Here is a 22,941-nt window from a genome sequence, read left to right on the forward strand (position 1 = left end):
ATGAAAAATGAAACAAAACAATCCAGTAAGACATAGTTAACTAAAACATAAGTAAACATTACAACAAATACTCTAAAAGCATTTTAAAATACAGTTACATTAAAAATGGCTGGCACAAGTGCTCATTTGAAACGTAACTTGGCAGCCATGCTGTACAAGTGGGACTAGCCAGCATTCCAAGTAGTTAAAGTGTTTTAGTCCTCCTCCTCTCCATACACTAAAGTGCATAGGTGAGTTTTTAGAAGTTTCTCAAACGAGAAGACGGTGCGGGGCATTTTTATGTCTTTAGGGAGAGAGTTCCAGAGATGGGAGCCATCACAGAGGAGGTCCCCTGTCTTGTTCCCACCAGCCGGGTTTGTGACAGAGATGGGACCGAGAGGAGGACCTCTTCTGTTGACTGCAGTGCATGGGATGGTCTGTATAGGGAGATGCAATTAGGGCTTTATAGGAAAGCCCTAATTTTTAGGGCTTTATAGGAAAGACCAGCACTTTGTATTTAGCTTGAAGTGGACCAGCAGCCAGTGGAGCTGCCACAGTATGGGAATTGTCCTCTCACGATACGGCGCTCCAGTTAGCAATCTAGTATTAGTCTCTATTGAATTTACACAGCTATATCTAACGGGTTATTATATGAGCAAGTGGAAACGATAACTTACTGTAGTTTTCTTTTGCTTTATAAAGGGAATGACAATATCAATATGAAAAATGTCTCTTAATTCACATATTTTCTGTTTAACGTTTTTTTACTCAATAAAGTTAGAAAACTAAAAAAAGGCAAATATTGTAATCAATATTTTTCCAGTCATTTTAGTTAATCAGCATAAAATAAGTTACAAAAAATTGTCAAATTATACATTACAAATAAGCATCAAATTCTATCAATGTTCTTTGCAAATGGCAATAGAAAACTGGTGAGAAGGTAGCATCACTAATGTTTATCATCATCCTGCCAGAAACAGGAATTTCTCCTAAATTTCATATTGCTCTTGAGAAACATTATATCATTTAGTAGCCTACAATTAACTGAAGAATGTGAGAATGATGTGCATTTATGGTGTTTGATCTGTGGTGGCTAGACATTCACACCATTGCTAGATATCACAGTCATCCGGTGGTAAAAGTGCTTCTATAACACAAAACTGGTGTGTGTGTGTGTGTATTATGGGGTATTGGACTGTAACTCTCTCAAATCCCCACAAGTCACTGTGGCTGGTGGGGTCTGCAGTCCAATAACATATGGAAATCCACAGATTCCCCATCTGTGGATTAAATCATATGACGTAAAACAGGAAACACAATGAAATTTATAGCTGATGTGATTTCTTTTAACATGTCCTTTTCCGGCAGGAACATTCCAGTGGTATTATTAAATGGAGGCCAAATGTTACAGTGTAATTTGCAACCATAGAAAGCAATTAAAAGCATTTCTTTCTCAGTTCAAAAGCTAGTATTTCTCTTACATGAGGGAGGATGTCTCCGCGAAGTGCTGCTTCATACCATCAATAATAATATTCTGCCAGAGAATGAGGAAACAAGTCCGTACTCTTACCAAATGGTTGCAAAAGAGAAAGTCTAATGCTAACCAGTGAAAGTGCTCAATTTCTTATCAGATCATAAGCTGAAAATGAGTCAACAGTGTGAGATGGCAGCTAAAAAAACAAGTGTGGCTCTAGGCTGCATCAAGAAGAGTGTAGTGTCTATACCAGTGGTTCTCAACCCGTGGGTCCCCAGATGTTTTGTCCTTCAACTCCCAGAAATCTTAACAGCTGGTTAATTGGTTGGGATTTCTGGGAGTTGTAGGCCAAAACACCCGGGGACCCACAGGTTGAGAAACACTGGTCTAGATCAAGGGAAGACATAGTCCCGCTCTATTCTGCTTTGATCAGACTTCACCTGGAATACTGTGTCCAGTTCTGGGCATCACAATCCAAGAAGGATGTTGACAAGTTAGAATGTGTCCAGAGAAGGGCAATCAAAGTGGTCAAAAGCCAAACCCATGCCCTAGTTTAGGGAGCTGTGTATGCTTAGCTTGGAGAAAAGAAGGCTGAGAGGAGATGTGCTATCCATGTTTAAATATCTGAAAGGATGTCAAATGGAGGAGGGCACAACCTTTTTGTTTTGTTGATCTGGAAACTAGAACATAGAGTAATTGATTCAAATTGCAGGTAAAGAGATTCCATCTAAATATTAGAACTTCCTGATAGTCAGAGCTGTTTGATTGTGGAAGGCGCCGCGCTGGAGTGTGGTGGAGTCTTCTTCTTTGGAAGTTTTTAAGCAGAGGCTGGGTCGCCATCTGTCAGGAGTGTTTTGATTGTGTGTTGCGGCATGGCAGAAAGGGGTTGGACTGGATGGCCCTTGTGAATTATTCCCACTCTTATGATTCCTTTGTCTATAGTTTCTCAGATACCCATAAAGTGAAGGAGAGGTAATTAATAGGAAGCATAAAGCAAAAACAAACAAACAAAACAAAAAACCCAAAATTTTGGGTGAAAAGGGGTTACAAGTGGGATGGGAGTAGATTAATTGAGGCCCCTTCTACACTACTATATAAAATCCAGATTATCTTCTTTGAACTGGATTATATGGAAGTGTAGAAGGGGCCTCAGACTCTCTCTGGCAAACTGGAATAGCTGAAGGGAATGCAGGAACTCACTTATGCTTTACATTAAATACACCAATCATGGTGTTGCACATTTCTGCATTGTGCAGTATGTATATATTCTGCTGTGTAATTGTAACTTATCTGAGCCTCACAGTCTTACTGTAGAGCTTAGAAATACTACTTTTTGTATTAATGCTTTCAGAACCTCTCAGACAGCATGGCAACCTAAGCCAGATTTACAGTCAGCTAATGACATAATCTTTAGGAAAACACCCTTTGCTCTGAGCTGGCTCATTTCATATTCTAGATACTTTATGTCTGGTTTTAAGATGCTTTATATTATAGGAAGGGTTTTGTTCTTACTGAAAGGCAGTGGTAAAGAGTTTGGGGGAAATTCCCAAAAACAAACTTTGATTTTTCTGCCTCCTGATATGTAGACATAGTTTGCTATTACTTCCTGCCATTTCACAGATCCATAGGTTCTCTCTGACATTCATCAGAGTTGGTCTCCAGTTTAAATAAGTTGTGTTATTCTACTACATCATTGTATGTAAGGACACCTGAGCATCCATGGATTTTGGTATTCACGGGGGGGGGGGGGGGGGAGACGTGCCTGGAACTAAATTCCAACAGATACAGAGGGCTACTCTACTTCAATATTGAACAAAATAAGCACAGAAGGAATATGGGATCTGTCCCGCTGAGGTTGCCCAAATCTTTATTAATTTATTTTATTTTTTTATCCTGCCTTTCCCTTGACAATAGGGATTCACAGCATCTGATATATGAGGCTTGCCTCTTTGTGACTAATGCTGGAGATAGTCTTGCTCCCATTTCACAAAGCAGGCCTCACCCCATCTCACAAGGATATGGTCAAATTGCTCAGCCAACTGTGCTTCAGCTCTTTTGTCTTTCTTCAAAAAGGCCTTCTCTAATATAATTTAATGCTAGAGTTAGCCATGGAAAGCTTAGCCTTCCCATATTAATTGAATAGTATCTTAATCCCAAAAACGATATACGAAGCTTTCCACAGCATCAAGGTAAACACCACTGCTAATATCTGGATAATATGAAAGCGAAAGCTGGCAACCTTCAATCTATTGTTTGCAGTACAGTGGAGTTCTCAATGAGGAGCGGAGAATGCCAATGGAGAGGTATAGCACCCTCTACTGGGTCTCTGCAATAAAGGTAACTTCAGGAACACATCTTGTAAAGGCAACACATGTATTTGAGGATGGGTACTTTGTTGCCAAATAGAAAGGTGTAATAAACACATGTAAATTATTGAAAGCTTGAGTCTGAGCTGAAAAAACACCTCGTTGTTGTTGTTGTTGTAAATGACCCAATGAATGAGAGTCCTCTACATCCACATTGTACAATTAATGCAATTTGATACCACTTTAACTACCCTGGCTCAAGGATAGGGCATCATGAGAGTTGTGATTTCACAAGGTCTTTAGCCTTCTCTGCCAGAGTGCTGTTGCCTCACCAAACTCCAACTCCCAGGATCCCATAGCAGTCAACTAATGATGGGTTTTTTTTGTTTTTGTTTTTGTTTTGCCGTGTCAGGTCTGATTTGAGAAACTGCAAGCCGCTTCTAGTGTGAGAGAATTGGCCGTCTGCAAGGACATTGCCCAAGGGACACCCGGATGTTTTGATGTTTTACCACCCTTGTGGGAGGCTTCTCTCGTGTCCCCGCATGGAGAGCTGGAGCTGATAGAGGGACTCATCCACACTCTTCCTGGATTTGAATCTCTGACCTGTCGGTCTTCAGTCCTGCTGGCACAAGGGTTTAACCCACTGCGCCACCAGGGGCTCTATCAAGGCTGTTAAAGTGGTGTCAAACAAAGTGCAGATGGACATCAACATCCCTGCTCAGATTTTCAGACTCAGGGCCATGGCTTTCTTGACTGAGTTCACCCATCTCTAATGTGGCTTTTCATGGACAGCCATCCAAGGCCTCATAGGGGGTTAATGTACCCACCATCACCTTCCAGAGCTGCCCTCTCCTGCAATAAAACATGGGCAGAATATCAATAGCATCCTCTTAAAATGTCTTGGTTGGTGGGCTCTTCCCACCGATGTTTATACAGTATGTGAAAGATAAATACAACAGAGAAGAGCATCTTTCCCTGCAATAAAATTATGTAATGCATACATTTTCTTGGAAGATATTCAAGTTTCAACATGGTGCAGTCAGCCCTTCACCTTCATTGGAGTTAGGGGCTTCCTGATGTGGGGGAATAGCAACACCCCCCACGTGTTTCAGGATTCAGCAACATATTTGTGTTCATTGGTTACAGCTCTCTTTCTCCTTTTGTTCCAGGAAAACTTGCAGTGGTACGGGAGATGATGGCTTGCAGATTGGCACTTTGCCCCATACTACCATTTTGAGTAATACTGGGTAAAACAATCACTTTCCCCTTTGAAATGAAACACCGAGCCTTATAAAACCTTTCTCATAATTTCCCACTTCCATAGCATTATATCAGACATTGTATCATACATTGCCAGCCAAATACAACTGTGATGCCAGCTTTCAATTTGTAAAGATATATTTTCTTCTTCACAGTATACAGTGTAGTCTGTACAGCCTAATCCTGTGAATGTGTACTCAAAGTTTGTCTTTAACATGGGTAATAGCAGACAATATTAATAGCCCTATATTGTTGTTTATTGCTTTCAGGCCTATGTCTCAAGTATTCACTCTTGAACTGAACATTAGGACCTCATCTGGTTAGGCACACAAAACCTTGGGATGTGACTGTTGATTAGGCTCCATCTACACTGCTATATAATGCAGTTCGAAACCATTTTATATGGTAGTATAGACCCATCTTAATAGACCCATATTAAGATAATTGGGGGAGGGAGTTACAAAAGAAGAAAGAAAAAGAAAAGAAATTAAATAGATTATAGATTTATAGGCTGTTAAGGGTTAGGGAGGAGGGAAGGAATTGCAAAGAAGAAGAAGAAGACCACCAACATTCTGTTTTCCATTCCTGAGTTGGGATTATAGTCACTGCTATTTTGTTGTTGATTCATTCATTCATTCCCTTCCAACTCTTCGTGACACCTCCCCCAGCTCCTTCAAGGTCCAGCCAGTCACTTCAAAGGTACTATCCATCCATCTTGCCCTTGGTCGGTACCTCTTCTTTTTTCCTTCCATTTTTCCCAGCATCATTATCTTCTCCAAGCTTTCCTGTCTTCTCATGATGTGACCAAAGTACTTCTTCTTTGCCTCTAATATCCTTCCCTACAGTGAACAGCTGGGTATTATTTCCTGGAGTATGGACTTCTTATGGTCCAAAGCACTCTCATAATTTTCCTCTAGCACCACAGTTCAAAAGCATCTATCTTCCTTCGCTCAGCCTTCCTTATGGCCCAGCTCTCACATCCGTAGGTGACTATGGAGAATACCATTGCTTTAACTATATGGATCTTCGTTGCCAGGGTGATGTCTCTTTGTTGTTGTTCATTTGTTCAGTTGCTTCTGACTCTTCGTGACCTCATGGGCCAGCCCACGCCAGAGCTCTCTGTCAGCTGTCACCATCCCCAGCTCCTTCAGGGTCCAGCCAGTCCCTTCAAGGATGCCATCTACCCATCTTGCCCTTGGTTGGCCCCTCTTCCTTTTTCCTTCCATTTTCCCCAGCATCATGATCTTCTCCAAGCTTTCCTGTCTTCAGGATGTGGCCAAAGTACTTCATCTTTGTCTCTACTACCCTTCCCTACAGTGAGCAGCTGGGTATTATTTCCTGGAGTATGGACTTCTTATGGTCCAAAGCACTCTCTCAATTTTCCTCCAACACAACAGTTCAACAGTGTCTATCTTCCTTATGGCCCAGCTCTCACATCCATAGGTTTCTATGGGGAATACCCAGGGGCGGCTCAACCCATTACACAAAGTAAGCATTCGCAGTATAGTTGATTTTGGCCAGGGGCGCTCTTGAGGCGCTCTTGGGGGAAAATAGACCTTGACATATGTGAGTTCGGTTGTAGTTACTGGGATTTATAGTTCACCTAAAATCAAAGAGCATTCTGAACTCCACCAATGATAGAATTGAACCAAATATGGCACACAGAACTCCCACAACGAACAGAAAATATAGATCAGTGATTGGTTGGGGTGGGGGGACCAAAATATTGTTTGCTTACGTTGAAAATTACCTAGGGCTGCCTCTGGGAATACCATTGCTTTAACTATGCGGATCTTTGTTGCCAGTGTGATGTCTCTACTCTTCACTATTTTATCAAGATTGGGCATTGCTCTCCTCCCAAGAAGCAAACGTCTTCTGATTTCCTGGCTGAGGTCTGCATCTGCAGTTATCTTTGCTCCTAGAAATACAAAGTCTGTCACTGCCTGCACGTTTTCTCCTTCTGCTTGCCAGTTATCAATCAGTCTGGTTGCCAGAATCTTGGTTTTTTTGATGTTTAACTGCGACCCAGCCTTTGCACATTCTTCTTTCACCTTGTGTATGCAACTTGCCAAGTGTATGCAATTTAACAAGAAGGCTGCTCAGCTCCTCCTCGCTTTCGAGCATCAAAGTGGCATCATCTGCTGGAAGGAGCACAATACACAGATTTGCCGGGTCAGCGCATGCGCACAATGGCTGTTCTCCGAGGGCCGTGAGCTCAGACTCGCCTGCCTCCTTCTGCTCCGGGGCCTGCAGTGGCGGGGCCGGCCCGCTAGGGGCGCTCTCCCGGCGGGGCCTGCTCTCTTTCTCGCCCGCCTGCCTGCCTGCCTTCCTGCGAAGGGAGGGCGGGCTCAGTCCCTCCTCCTCCTCCTCCTCCTCCTCCTCCTCCTCCTCCTCCCTCTGCTGCTGCTCCTGCCTCGGCGCTGCCTCTCCGGGAGCCTGCCTGCTTGCTTGCCTGCGTGCCGCGGCGGCCACTGAAGCGCCATCGATGCCGGGAGCGCGGAGGCGGCGGTGGCGGCGCTCCTGCTGCTGCTGAGCGAGGTGGGGGCGGCCCCGCCCGGAGATGGGGATCCTCAGCATCACGGACCAGGTATCCCGCGGGAACGCCGAGGCCTCCCCCTCCCTCCCGGCCGCGCCCGCCACGCGAGCCTGGGGATGCGCGGCCTAGTCCGGAGCCGCCCCTTCCTCGCTCGGCGGGAAACTCCCCTCCCCGCCTCCCCCAGCCTCCTTGGCCCCGCCGCCCCAGAGGAACCCCCTCCTCAGTGGGGGAAGCCAGGAGAAGGAGAGGAGGAGGAAGGCGGGCCTCGGCAACGCCCGCCTTTCCCGCCCAAGGAGGCGCAGCAGCGCGGCAGGCAGGCAGGCCTCCCTCCTCCTCCTCCTCTCCTCACTGTGGATGGACGCAGTTTGGCCCCGCTCTCGCGGCCATGGCTCGAGGCTAGCGGACCCACTTTGCAAGGCCTTCAGCCCAAGAGGGATGAAAGCGCGTCAACAAAAAGCCACAGCTCCCAGGATTCCATAGCATTGAGCCCTGGCGCCCCAGGGAGAACGCGGCGTCCCTTCTCTTGCTCTTCCTTTCTTCCTTCCTTCCTTCCTTCCTTCCTTCCTTCTTTTCCAGTCCTTGCCGGGTTGCCTTCCACGGCGCCCCCTCCCCCGGCCATGATGCCAAGGCCGCATTCGGGGAGGGAGCCTCGTCGCCGCCACCGCCGCCGCCTCAGGGCGCGTCTGCACTGTCGAACTAATGCAGTTGGACACCGCTTGAACTTCACTGGCCCCATGCTATGTCATCCCCGGAGTTGTAGTTTGGAAAGGCACCAGTTTTAGGAAAGCATGATCTTTTAGAGATCAAATTACTAGAGGTTGTAATTTCCAACAACTAGTATCCTTTGGATTATTTAAAGAATCACGGAATCTAGGTTGTAGATTTTTTTTGGGCTGTATGGCCATATTCTAGAGGCATTCTCTCCTGACGTTTCGCCTGCATCTGTGGCAAGCATCATCAGAGCCTCAGGCCCCTTCCTTCCCCCCCTCAGCCGCTTAAGCTGAGGCTCTGAAGATGCTTGCCACAGATGCAGGCGAAACGTCAGAAGAGAACATGGCCATACAGCCTAAAAAACCTGCAACAACCCAGTGATTCCTGCCATGAAAGCCTTCAACAATACATAATCACAGGATTCCCCATGGTGCAATGGGTTAAACCCTTGTGCTAGCTGAATCCGGGGAGCGCCCTCTGTCAGCTTCAGCTTCCCATGCATGGACATGAGAGAAGTCTCCCACAAGGAGGGTAAAACATCAAAAACATCCGTGTGTCTCCTGGGAATGTCCTTGCAGATGGCCAATTATCTCATACCAGAAGTGACTTGCAGTTTCTCAAGTTTCTCCTGACATGGAGGGAAAAAAAAGAATTACAGAGTTGGAAAAACCACAAAGGTCATCCAATCCGTTCTGGGAATCACTGGGTTGCTGTGAGTTTTTCAGGCTGTATGGCCATGTTCCTGCAGCATCCTCTCCAGCAGCATCCTCTCCTCCGTGATTGTAGGAATCACTAAGTTGCTATCAGTTTTTCAGGCTTATGGCCATGCTCCAGCAGCATTCTCTCCTGAAGTTTCACCTGCATCTGTGGCTGGCATCTTCAGACGAACCTTCAGATGTGGCTGATATCTTCAGAGGCTCATCTGAAGATGCAGCGGAACGTCAGGAGAGAATGCTGCTGGAGCATGGCCATAAGCTTGACAAACTGATAGCAACTCAGTGGTTCCTACAACGGACTGGATGAAGGAAACAATGAAAATGAACAAAATCTGGCTATCAGTATTTTTAAAAAAACTCTAAAATCACATCAGCAAATAAAGAAAAACACTTTGAAAACACAGGAATTCCAGACAAGAAAAATCAGGCCTCTCAACTAAGGATTCCCCCAGGCAGGAAGCAGCCAGGCTTTGAAGCTGCAAGGCTTTTCAATGCTAGTCAAGGTGATTAATTGCACCATTCACACTTGCCTCCAACATACAAGAGTTCTTTCTCCATCTCTGGATCTTCCACAGATATATAAACCTCTCTCACTTAGTTCCAATATACCTCAGAACCTCTGAAGGTGCTGCTGTAGATGTGGGTGAAACGTCAGGCGAGAATGACCATTGGGGGTGCTTTGAATGCAGTTTTCCTGCTTCTTGGCAGGGGGTTGGACTGGATGGCCCACAAGGTCTCTTCCAGCTCTATAATTCTATGAATGCTTCTGGAACATGGCCATGCAGCCCGGATAACTCACATCAGCCCAGGATTGGATGATTTTTGCAATCTTTCCTACTTTGTAATTCTACAAGCTGTAGTTATCTGCAAAACTCACAGTAACTCATCATCCAGTCCAATCCCATTCTGCCATGCACATAATCAAAGCACCCCCAACAGATGGCCATACAACCTCTGCTTAAAAACATCCAGAGAAGGAGACTGCACCACACTCTGAGGTAGCACATTCCACTGCTCTTACCTTCAGGAAGTTCTTCCAAATGTTCAGGTGGAATAATTTTTCCCACAATTTGAATCCACTGCTCTGTGTCCTAGTCTCCAGATATGCAGAAAACAAGCTTGCCCCCTCCTCAGTGTAACATCCTTCCATAGCATTGAGCCATGGCAGTTCAAGTGGTGTCAAATGGCATTAATTCTGCAATGTAGATGCATGCTCTCTTCTCCAGGAAGTGGAGCAAGGAAGATTTTTTTTCTCCAGAGGTCGTTTCTCCTCTCCGCTCCTCTGTTGTGAAAGGAAAATTCGGTACAATTCCTCTATCTGTCTTAAAGGCAGGCTTGGGATCCAAGTGGCAACACTATTTCTTGGGCACTGTCTAGTGCTGCACCTCGCTCTGCCTCTCCCTCCAGATTGAGGGGCTTCCTCTTTTGTATTCCCTTATTTACACATGCCAAAATGAACCAAGTCTGTCATTTCCCAAAATACCTTCTTCTATATAAGAGTCCTTTTTATAGACAAATCATTTTCCCATGATGTATATGTGCAGCATATTAGGTTGCATTTCTGCTGATCGGCAAGTCAAATTTTGGATACTGGTGCATGTTACATTTGCAAAGCTTACAACTTGCCCTGTCTGTAATCTCTCTGTGTAGACATTTATGGGTTTGTCTCAAACTATGTAATATGGGGACAGGCAGTGTTTTTTAAATTGTTGTTATTATTATGTTCTATTCTTACTTTATTTCCTTAAAAGTAGATCCAACACAACTAACAATAAAGGCAATACAATGTATAATTTCAAACCTAAAAATGTACAAACATTAAAATAGAATTAAACATAGATATATTTAAAAGATATAGGTAAAAGCAGTCGAACAATTAAACAAACCTATTAAAATAAATAAAACACATCACCCCCAGGCTTGGTCTTAAAACTATCTTGTTTAAAAGCCTTCCTGAATAGAAAGGTTTTTGCCTGCCACTGAATGGGCAGCTGGGAGGAATTAATTTTGATTTCCTTAATCAGAAGGGAGTTCCAGACTTGAGGGGCAGCCACTGAGGAAGCCCTCCTTCACAAACCTGCCAACTGTGTTTTCGATAGTGATAGGGCCGGGAGAAAGACCTCTTTTGAGGATCTCAGGGCCTGGGCAGGTTTGTACTGGGAGATGCAATCAGCAGAATAGCCAATTTTTAACATTCCAGGGATCGAACCCAAGTTTGTACCCATTGGCTGCATTTGTTTTTTTCCCCTGATTACTCATCAAAAACCATCACCCAATGACTGGTGGACTTCACAAACCACCATTTTGAGCTAAACTTCATTAACTGCTTTGGTAATGGTGTTGGTAATGGTTTAGTAATGGTAGTGATGGCGTTGCCTTCCAGAAGTCATTGGACTACAACTCCAACCTGCAGTGGTAGTGGCCAGGAATGATGGGAATTGCAGCCTAATAACATCTGTAAGGCTACACAGTTCCCATCTCTGTTCTATTAGTACCATTACACCTTTGGGTTGCTGTGAATTTTCCGGGCTATGTGGCCATGTTCCAGAAGCATTATCTCCTGATGTTTGGCCTTCATCTATGGCATGCATCTTCAGAGGTTGTGAGGTCTTCATAACCTTTGAGGATGGCTACCATAGATGTGGGCAAAACATCAGGAGAGAATGTTTCTGGAACATGGCTATACAGTCTGGAAAACTCACAGCAACCCTGTGATTTCAGCCATGAACCCTTCGACAACACCTGATTACACCTTTGTTTGACCGTTTCTCTCATGATCCGCTTTACATTTTCTGACTTGAATATGTCCTGTGAGCATTATAAGATTTGAGCTGTGTTTCATTGATTCCCAGTGGCATGGTGTTTGACTTTCCTTATATGCACTTTTTGGGAGTTATTTTTTGAGTTTATCTTGTACCCTTTTTTAAAAGAAGATTTTTTTAAAGTAATGTAATGATAAAGTATTGTCAAGACTGAGGGCATCAAAACTCCTGTTCATCATTATATTATGCTGTGTAACTTATTGGATGTAATATTCCGAGGTCGTGGCTGGATGCTTCTGTAACATAGCTTGTTTTTCTTATTGTAAAAAGGACTTGCAGTCTGGACCCTGGGTGGCGCAATGGGTTAAACCCTTGTGCCGGCAGACTGCTGAATGAAAGATTGGCAGTTTGAATCCATGGAGTGGGGTGAGCTTCCGTCTGTTAGCTCCAGCTTCTCATGCGAAGACATAAGAGAAGCCTCCTATAGGATGGTAAAACATCCAGACATCCCCTGGGCAACATCCTTGCAGACGGCCAATTCTCTCACACCAGAAACAGCTTGCAGTTTCTCAAGTTGCTCCTGACACACACACACAAAAAACCCAGAATGCCTGGTTTTCATTCTTCCAAGCACAATGCAAATCCCCGTTCTTTCAGCATCACACCCACCTGGAAGAATCCATTCTCTTCTTTGTTTGCAGGTTATTGGTACTTGGCCAGTACAGCTTCCTTGCAGTGTTTGAATTTTAAACTGTTCATTTCAGTTAAACTACATTCCTTTTGTTGGTGCAGTGCCTCTTGGGATAGTGGGTAAAGTGGCCTTTTCATTCAGATTGTCCCAGGCTTTTTTTTTTTACAATGTTAGCCTGAAGGATAGCCTACAGAGATGGCTCTTTTCTTCACACCACCTTGTTTTATAAAGTAGTTTTCTGGGACCTGTGTAGATACATAAACTGGTGCAGTGTTGCTTCCATTTCTAGGAGATGGAAGCAAGAAATTGGAGTGTGTTTGAGAGAGATTAATAATCACCACTATTGTATATTTAATTGCTGAATATTTTGAAATAAATATCATTTATCTTTATGTCAGCTCTGTAAGATAAATAATTGCTCAGTGCTGGAAAATTTCCAGGTTTTTAAGAGACTGCGTTAGAAATTTTATATGATTGGAATTAATTTTTTCCCCTTCTGAATGGATTCTGGCTGGTTGAAAATATTTAAAATTGACTCCTTAGAACTTGCAGCATTTTTTCTAAGATCCCTTAATATGCCAGTTCTTTTGCATTGAATGCTGTCATTAGACTTTCCATGTCCAGGACTTGAACATTCATTAGACACACAGATTTGATGTGGGCTTTTGTAATCAAAGCATCTTGTGAACATTGTGTGGGTGTGTCCTCCTAGTTGTTCAAGGAGCAACACCAAATTGCAGGGGCATGATGATCTTTAAGGAAAGTACTCTTTTTAAGAAGGGATGCTAAGTTCCCTGCATTCCATTAGGCTGATGCATCTCGTCCTTGTCTCCCTCCTTTTGCAGCTTTATCCAAGAACTTGAGTAAACCAGGGGTTATTTCTTGTTGCTGTATGCTCTCCAGTCATTTCTGACTTCTGACAAAATTTATCAGAGAAAGTTTGCCGTTGCCTTCCTCTGAGGACAAGAGAGTGTAATTTTCCTAAGGTCACTCAAGGGGTTCCCATGGCTGGGTGGGATTCAGACCCCAATACTAAGACCATTACATCATACTGGCTCCAAACCAGAGGTTAGCTGGACCGAAAGGTTTCTGTGGGAGGAAGAACAAAGATTGAAGGTTTTCCTGTGGAAGATGAGCTGAGCCGATGAGATAGGCCTTAGTGCTGCCTTGTACTAGTCTGTATTCATGTGCATAAGAAAGCCTACAAGGGCACTGAGTACCACTCTGTGCACGATTTTCCTTTCTCTTATTGGGACTGCAGTTTTTAGCTGTGCCAAGAGGATAAAGGAACGGTTTGGCTTGTGTATTCCTGTTAGATATATGCTTTGCACTCTAGAGTGCCCAACAATGACTCTTAAGTCTTTCAGATCTTGTGTGCTATGTATTGTGCCTGCGTTAAGAAAGGCTTGGTCAAGTTATGCAGTCAAAATGAATTTACATTTTAATCATCATACGGAGAAATAAGCAGCAGGATTTTGAAGTGTGTTGGTATGATGCTGGGTGGTGAAAAGAGGTGTAGCTTCTGATGAATTAACCAAATGGGCATTGTATTCCTGGGTCAGTGTACTTTCTTCTCAGATAAGTTGAGTATTTTTAAGTCAACTTCTAAGCTATCTCAATTTTCCAGACTTAGGTATAAAGAAGAAGATACTTTGAAAAAGTACAGATGTGGCAGATTTTAGATTTTAGTGGTTAGGTTCCTGATGCTCTTTTGTTTGTTTTGTTTTGTTAGGTAGTCTTACCCTGGTTAATGAGATTGAGGTATGGAATCAAGCTGTGTCTCAGCAATAGGATCCCTGTGTAAACATCAGATTTGATTACAGCAATTTTTACACCTCTGAAAAGTCAGAATACAAATTGCCTGTCTACCTTCATGCATCATTAAGAGAAAAAGGAAGTCATTTATTGCCATACCTTGTTTGCTTTTCTCGCAAATAATATATGGTAATCTAAATGAAATTTAAACAATTATATAAAATCTAGAATACAGAGGCTTTTCTTTCTTGGGTTTCTCAATCAAATTTAATTAGTGTAAAACAATTTAAATGTGATGTAACATATTTGGGTCATGATCTTGAATGCAACATGTTTAAATGTGAACGCGCTGGTGAAGTTTCTTGATTGTTCAAGCTATATTTAAACTACATGCTCCCTGTAATAGGTAACTTTTCTTATCAATAACCATCTGATATGTGGACTTTTAAGATATTCTCCCTAGATTCTGAGAAAAAAACTCGGTTAACTTTGGGCTTGAGGCTGGTGGTTGCCATTTTCTCTTTTTCATCATGTAGAGAATCTGTATGGGATGAGCTGCAAGAGCTCTTGTGGAAGGTTCTTCAAAGCTGGTTGTTAAGGCAAAGGTGTCTAGTCTTCTGTGAGCTATAAGTGGACCGTTTTCACAGGAGAACTTCTGTGATGGACGGTGGAGTCTGGTCCTGGAGTCCTGGCTGTCAGAAGCATGCCCAAAACTCCAGCACCAGGGTAATGCAGTGGGGGAGATTCCTTGGACATTTAGCAGACCATCAAAATTTTAATGATGAAAGAGACCATATAAAGCTACAACTGAAGCAGTTGAGAAATGAGGTGTTAGTCCACCAGTGCTTTATCACCCAAATGTAAGAGAGATCCCCCTACATTTGATTAATCCTTACATTGGGTTGCCTTCTAGAAATTGGGAGACTATTACCATTACTAAACATATGTACAGCAATATCAGTGGGTTCTTTATCTACTTCAGAAGTGTACATCACGTGGCTTCCCAGGTTTGGGACTTGCAATTCCAAGAAGCCCTAGCCACCTTGTCCAGTGATGAGGAATTCTGGGAACTGGTTTCCAATACACCTGGATGGACACAGATTTTTCAGGCCTGATCTACTGATTCAACCAACCACGGCTTGATAATGCTTTTAAAAAATCAATCCTTGATGTTATCATTTTATAGAATGGGTTTATTTATTTATTTAGAACATTTATATTCCACCCTTCTCACCCCGCAGGGGACTCAGGGCAGAACACAACATATATACATATATGTGGCAAACATTCAATGCCAAGACATAAATCATAAATATATACAAACATTAAAATCACTTATATCCAGTTTAAAATCAGTTGCTTAAAATGAAACTTGAGCATGTACAGATTTTGGTATCCATGGGGGGTGAGGATGGGGTTCCTGGAAACAAAGCCCAGTTGATACCAGGAACCCACTGTTTTATTCAGGGGCATCCTCATAGAGGACTTAACTGGCAAAACCATCTCTGGATATTACTTGCCTAAAAAAAACCCTATGCAATTCCTAGGGTCCATATTAGGTGACAGGTGATTTGAAGTCACACGCACAAGCTGAACTTTTGGAAGAGCTAAACTAGCCACTTTGTATCTGAAATGGGTGGGTGTGTAGCAGCACTGGGACGGATTGGAAGAGCTCAGGCTGCCTGTTCTTGGCTGCTTGGAAAACAATCTAATAACAGTGGAGCCAGAAGTAGCAAGGAAAATGGTTGCGCACGTTAGCAGTTAAATCAGGGTTGAAAATCTTTGGTCCCGTCAGGTGCCTTGGCCTGTAGTTCCCAGTATACCCACCCAACCAACATGGCTTATGGCAATTCATTATGATAGTGTAGTCCAGAACTTCTGGCAGTCCAAAGATTCCCCACACCTGAACGTGATAATGCATTATGTGAATGAATATTTATAAGTGAAATAAAATATGCATTCACGTAACTAATCTGTAATGAGGAGAAAGGATGAATTCCAGCTACTTGTAATGGCAAAATATAAGCCATTATGTTTTGGACTACAACTGCCATGAGACACTGTCGGGACAATAACTACAGATTATGGAGTTGTAGGAGAAAGCATAGCACATTATGGTATCGCCTTTTTGCATATTAACAGTACTTCATTTTCCCCCTCTATAGCCTCCTCTGGTCCAAGCCATCTTTAACCGCGATATAGAGGAGGTGCGGTCACTGCTGAGTCAGAAGGAGAATATCAATGTGTTGGTAAGTATTGGAGCAATAATTTTTCTTCCACCTGCTGATTCTGCTTCTTTGCTACTTGCCTCACTTGTAACCATGTGGAATGCCTTCTGTCCACAATGTGAATAGAGACGGAATGATCGTTGAGCTGGTGGGGCCCTGCTCACCCCACCAGCTCAGTAGATATCTTGAGCAATGATTAATCAATTTGCCACGAGGAAATGGGAAATTATTGTTTCCATTCAATGTTTGATGTTTTGCCTTATGTCTGTTATAACAGGCTGTGCTTTTTATTTAAGTTTACTTTGTTAAGTTATAATTTGTGTTTATATGTTGGGTTGTATAAATTTTGTTAGTATGGATGTATTGTTGTTATATTTGGGCATTGAATGTTTGTCTTTTATGTTTGGAATCCTCCCTGAGTCCCTTTGGGGAGATAGAGCAGAATATAAATTATTATTATTATTATTATTATTATTATTATTATTATTATTATTATATTCCTCCGACATAAATTTGTTACATGATCAACATCCAATTGCAGTGTGTTGTTTTTAGTGTGTCTTCTCAAAAAGTACATATACAAATACTTACAAGCTCAAATGTTTAACTATTTTTGAATATGGTCATTTTAATGCAGAGCTTGTTTATTAGCATTGGAGAGATCTCTCTTTAGAATTCAGTTCAATCATGCTCTTAGTCAGCTTCTTTCAGTGTGATTTGATTTATTTTGTCATCTGCTCCCCATTTATGAAATAGGAATAGTTGTGGACACAAGGTTGTTCTAGGAGTGTAATTAGGTTGATGAAATACTTTGCATGTTCAGAATTTATACATACAACAGAAAACCTTGCATATCATTAGTAAACGTTGACTTCATTGGGAATTGGCTGTGCCATATGTAGTGGTATAACTACGGAACAAGTGGGTAGCACTGCATCAGCTGTTGTCTTTGGAACTGAATGTGTTCTGGATTAGTCTTGTGGTCTCTGAGTGAGAACAGCATGTGTTAACAGTGGCTTTGAAAAAACCCCTTTCTTGTATTGTCCACAAGTTAGTAATTGGCTCTTTGTATCCCTTTGGCTCATTCAGCATAGGCATATGTAGTATATACCTTGCGCTATCACTAAGTAGCACAGTTGGTGACAAGGCTTATATTATTATAAATTCATTTGGTATGAGAATTGGGGAGGACCAAGAACATGGAGAATCTCTCAATGTCTGCAACAATCCAGGAGATTTGACACTTATGAATCTGAGCTTGTCTTCCTGGCATGCGAATCTAAAGTCTTTTTGGGGGGGGGGGGGTTGACTACATTAGCAGTACTCATGCTTACATATACATATTTGGAGACTATTTCCAGTAGAGTATGGAGGTGGTTAATGTCTTTGTAGAAATCATCAGTAAAACCTCATTTGCATTGATTTATTCTGTTTTGGACTCCATTGTTTCAAAACAATCTAGCATTTGGCTTTAGAGACAATTTCTGTGCAAAAGATATTTGGGTATTTTCTTAAGTGGATCAAATTACCGTACATTGTAAAGTATGATTTTGTGATAAATGTGGTTTTGAAGAATTGGTGCATAGCTTTTTTGTAGCTATATAATTGTCTTTTATATGGAAATACGTGAGCAGATGAATGTAAATAAGATTTTATAAAATATGTTGGTTGCACTAGCTACCCTTCCACACAGCTATATAACACAGAATATCAAGGCAGAAAATCCCGCAAAATCTGCTTTGAACTGGGTTATCAGTTCACACTGCCATATATTCCAGTTTAAAGCAGAAAATGTGGGATTTTATTCAGCTTTGTGGAAGGTGCCTAAGAATGATAGGGTTAAACTGATGACATATAAGCAATCAAGTGAAAAGACTGGCAGCTGTTAAATCTAGTAGGATAATGAGAACACCCTGTTTTAAGACAGCTTTCTAATAGTCAGGATGCAGTTGGCTGCTTATTAAAATAGGAAGCCAGTGATTCATAAGGACAAGAATACCTAGTCCACTTCTTGATTGTAAAGGGGCAAATCATCTCCACATTCAGATAGCAAGTTCACTGGAGGACATTGTTAGCAAAACAGACACATTTAGATAATAAACACGTGAGCAGAGAAATAAACCTACATGGAAAGTAAAATGTTCTATCTATTCTGTATAACATATTTTTTTGTTAGATTTAACTGTGATGGAAAGAAAAGTCAAACTTTAAGGCTTTGCATTGCTTGTATCCTGGTATAATGAAATGATAGAATTTCAGAGGTGCATTCACCTGTAACATAGAACAAGCTGGAATTGCTTAGGAGTTGGGATGAGGAACCAGAGATTAATTGAGTGGGAAGAGGAGAGTGGAATAGCAGTGCAGTGGGTGGGTAGATTGATGTTGTGTGCCTTCAGGTTGGTTCTGACCAGTGATGATAATGAGAGGCTTTCTTGGGAAGATGGGTTCAGAGAGCATTTACCTTGGTCTTCCTCTCAGATGGACAGAAAGTGACTTGCCCAAAGTATGGTGACCAGTGGGTTCAACAACTGAGCAAGGATTTCAACCTTGGTCCTCAAAGTTTTCCACTGCTCAGACAACTACATCACACTGTAGATGAATGTCAATGGATATTTGAAAGCTGAATTTATTCTAAATGGTTTACTGATCAAAATTATTTAGTAACATATGTAGTTTGTAATTTAGTTTGTAATTCATGGCAGTCATTGACCTTGCAAAGGCATTTGACACAGTGAATCGCAGTGTTCTCTGAACCATCCTCCAAAAAATTGGTTGCCCTGACAAATTTGTGAATTACTTGCGGATCCTCCATGCTGACATGATGGCAACAGTCTTGGACAGCAGTGACTCCCAAAGTGACCAATTTAAGATGGAATCAGGTTTCCAATCAGTGATGTGTTATTTCCCCAACCTCATTCTCCATCTTCATCACTATGATACTGCACTTTGTTGATAGCATGCACTTTGTTGATAGGAAGCTACCCACTGGCATGGAAATCATCTGTCGGACAGATGGCAAGCTATTTAAACTCAGCAGATTGAAAACCAAACCAAGGTCACAACAACATCTGTTGTAGAATTCCAATATGCTGATGATAATGTAGTTACACTTGTTTGGACATTTCCCTGAATAGAAAAAGTTGTTCTGTAGCACAACTATTGTTGTTACAACAGGATGGGTACTATAAGTTATCCTTTGATTTTGCTTGTTCACTCTGCATGGTGTGGGGTGGCAGAAAATTGAGAGAGAGTGTGAGAGAGAGAGAGAAAGTGAGTGTATTGGAGAAAAGCTAGTGCCTAAGAAAATAATTAGCAAAGTAAATGGCTAAAAATGGATTGATTCATCTGTACTGAATCATCTTATGACTGTGAGGCTGAAAAACAAAACTACACAAAGTTCGATCTTGTTGGTTTAATTCCAACTTTCTGGTTCTTTTTAACAATTCAACATGTCAATCCATGTCTCAGTCAGTTTTGGCCCATTTCTCTAACAATTTTACCCATTGGCCGATCAAAAAAAAGTTTTGTTTCATATCTTACCATTTTACCAATTTTGCTACTCGATTGCCCAAACTTGGCACCAAGCCCAAAGGAGAAATGTTGGTTAATTTGATTTGGGTTCTAAGTGGTTCTTTCTGCCTCTTGTTAGCCTTTGGCAAATATTTCATGCCTTATCTTAGTTACTTATATTTGGCATGAAACATAAAAGCACACTGAATTGCAAGATCCATATGCTTCCAGATCAAAATTGCACAGCATTTGTTTTTGAAGATGTTTTTCATTCAAATGTCTTGAATCCTTTCTCAGTGTTTACTTGACCATTCAGCCTGGTTCTTTATGCTTTTTACAGTACTATAAACATTTCTGACTCTGAAGGGTAATGATTTTTGGGATAACGAGTGGGCACTCACTTAGAAATCTAGTGTTAATTTAGTTCTTCTTGTTGTAAATGCTTATGCTTGCAGCCCTCAGGCAGTGTAATATTCCTGGAAGTTTTGAAGTTATGGATATTTTTCCCCCTCAGTGGCCTAATTCGTATTATTAGATTTGATTCGAGTAAACCAGTTGAGCTAATAGGATTTACCTATATCTTGATTCACCATGCATCTTCAGTTGATTCCCCCCTCGATGGACTGTCACCTTGTCATGGTGAGGGGGCTTGCGCATTCCGATGAACCTGTAGGCACAACAACTGGAGTCGTGCACACCCAGGAGTGGCCGCGGGGGAGGTTCCAGACCAAGCACAGTCCGAAGACCCAAAGACCTCAACAGCGGAGCAGGCGGAGGATAACATGGCACATATTACAACGGCTGCGAAGGCGGAAGAAGGCTGCAACAGACTGAGAAGCCACGGTCATTGTGTTAAACTACATCACCAGTGGAACCTCACTCTGTGAAGACTGTGTGTTGATTAGTTGTGCACTGACCTCCACACATTAAAAAAACCCACGCACAGGCGTCTTCCAAAGAAAATAAAAACAAACCAACCAAAGCCCCATGGCGATCAGCGAGTGGCGACGGGGGCAGGACTGTGAAATCTGGAAGCCCCTAGTCACAGACTGGCACATGGGCGGTGGGTACGGACTCAGTCGTTCTACCTCAAGGTCCGAGGCAGTTGAGTAGTTCGGCAGCTGTATCCGCGACTGAGCAGCCCTTTTTAGGACCCACTCTGCTCACCCCACACAGGGAGGGGGCTAGAAAAGGTGCCCTAAACATAGTCTGCCTCACTTATCCCTGACTGGACTGCCGCGTCCAGTGGGGTCACCACGCTGCGGCCAAAAAAGAAAAATGAACTTCGGTACGTGGAACGTACGGACTCTGATGGACAACAGTGGCAGTGAACACCCCGAACGCAGAACCGCCATCATTGCAAGGGAGCTGGGACGCTTCAACATCGACATAGCAGCACTTCAGGAGACCCGGAGAGCAGGAGAGGGACAGCTGAAGGAAGAAAAAGGAGGCTACACCTTCTTCTGGAAGGGACTGCCCGAAAAAGACCAAAGAATGCACGGAGTTGGCTTCGCCATCAGAAATGATCTGATGAAACATCTGTCCGAAGCACCCACTGGCATCAACGAACGACTCTCAACCCTCCGAATCGATCTTGCCAAAAACCAATGGGCAACCATCATAAGTGCCTATGCACCAACACTAGATGCTGATGAAGACATCAAGGAGAAATTCTACTGTCAGCTGGACACCATCCTATCGGGGATACCTAAGGAGGACAAAATCATCCTCCTGGGGGACTTTAATGCAAGAGTCGGGCAAGACTTCGACCTGTGGCCAGGGACCATAGGAAAAGACGGGGTTGGAAACAGCAACTCAAATGGCATCCTGCTTCTCACCAAATGTGCGGAGCACAACCTTGTCATCACCAACACGCTCTTCCGCCAGAAAAACAAGTTCAAGACATCATGGAAGCACCCCCGGTCAAAGCATTGGCACCTCTTAGACTATGTAATCACACGCGCCAGAGACCGCCGTGACATGCTCCTCACAAGAGCCATGACAGGTGCTGACGACTGCTGGACTGACCACAGGCTAATTCGATCCTCGATGGCTATCAAGATCACTCCCAAGCGCAGACTCCAAGGAAGGAAGACAAGGCGCAAAATGAACACCCAAGCCCTTCAGGAGCCCTCCAGACGAGCCCATCTCCAAACAGCACTCAAGGACCATCTACCCACAGTACACCCCGAAAATGTTGAGGAACATTGGAACAAACTGAAGACCTCCATCATCCAAGCCTGCGAAGAAACTATTGGATACCAAGCCAAGAAACATCAAGATTGGTTTGATGAAAATGACATCGAGATCCAACAGCTAATTGACAAGCAAAGGAAAGCCTTCCAAACATGGCAGAGAGACATCAACAGTGCTGCTAAGAAAAAGATCTACGCCAGTGCAAAAGCTGAGGTCCAAAGAAGGACAAGAGAACTCAAGAACATCTGGTGGACAAAGAAGGCTGAAGAAATCCAACACCTGGCAGATACCCATAATGCTCAGGGATTTTTCAAAGCCACAAAGGTCATCTACGGACCAAGAAACCATGGCATACAGCCTCTACGCTCATCAGATGGAACCAAACTCCTGAAGGACCAAAACTCAATTGCACTACGTTGGAAGGAACACTACCAAAGCCTCCTGAACTGCAGCTCCAATGTGGCCGAAGAGGTCCTCTCACAAATCCCACAACAACAAACCAGGGACGAGCTTGCAGCACTGCCTAGTTTGGAAGAAGTCAGCAATGCCATCAGCCAACAGAAGAATAACAAAGCCAGTGGACCAGATGGGATCCCTGCTGAAATCTTTAAAGAGGGAGGACCTGAGCTGACACACCAACTCCACCAGCTCATAGAAAAAGTGTGGGTGACCGAGAAAATCCCAGCAGATTTCAAGGACGCCACCATCATCACCCTCTTCAAAAAAGGGGAAAGAACAGACTGCGGAAACTATCGAGGTATCTCCCTTCTAACCTCCGCTGGGAAAATCCTCGCAAGAATCCTTGCAAACCGCCTTC

At 43.0% G+C, this 22,941-nt stretch overlaps 1 protein-coding gene across 2 annotated transcripts in view; it reads left to right on the forward strand.

The window, feature by feature from the left end:
• Positions 1–7,399: 7,399 nt before the first annotated feature.
• ANKRD52 (ankyrin repeat domain 52) overlaps positions 7,400–22,941 on the forward strand; it is a 64,235-nt gene continuing 48,693 nt past the window's right edge. For both annotated transcript variants that reach the window (XM_060764113.2, XM_060764114.2), the window contains exons 1-2: positions 7,400–7,606; positions 16,356–16,439. In XM_060764113.2, the coding sequence (XP_060620096.2) occupies positions 7,580–7,606; positions 16,356–16,439 (111 nt within the window). In that variant the 5' untranslated portion in view covers positions 7,400–7,579. The remainder of the gene's footprint in view (positions 7,607–16,355; positions 16,440–22,941) is intronic.

Source organism: Anolis sagrei, chromosome 2 (assembly GCF_037176765.1).
Source record: "Anolis sagrei isolate rAnoSag1 chromosome 2, rAnoSag1.mat, whole genome shotgun sequence".
Taxonomy (NCBI): Eukaryota; Metazoa; Chordata; class Lepidosauria; order Squamata; family Dactyloidae; genus Anolis; species Anolis sagrei.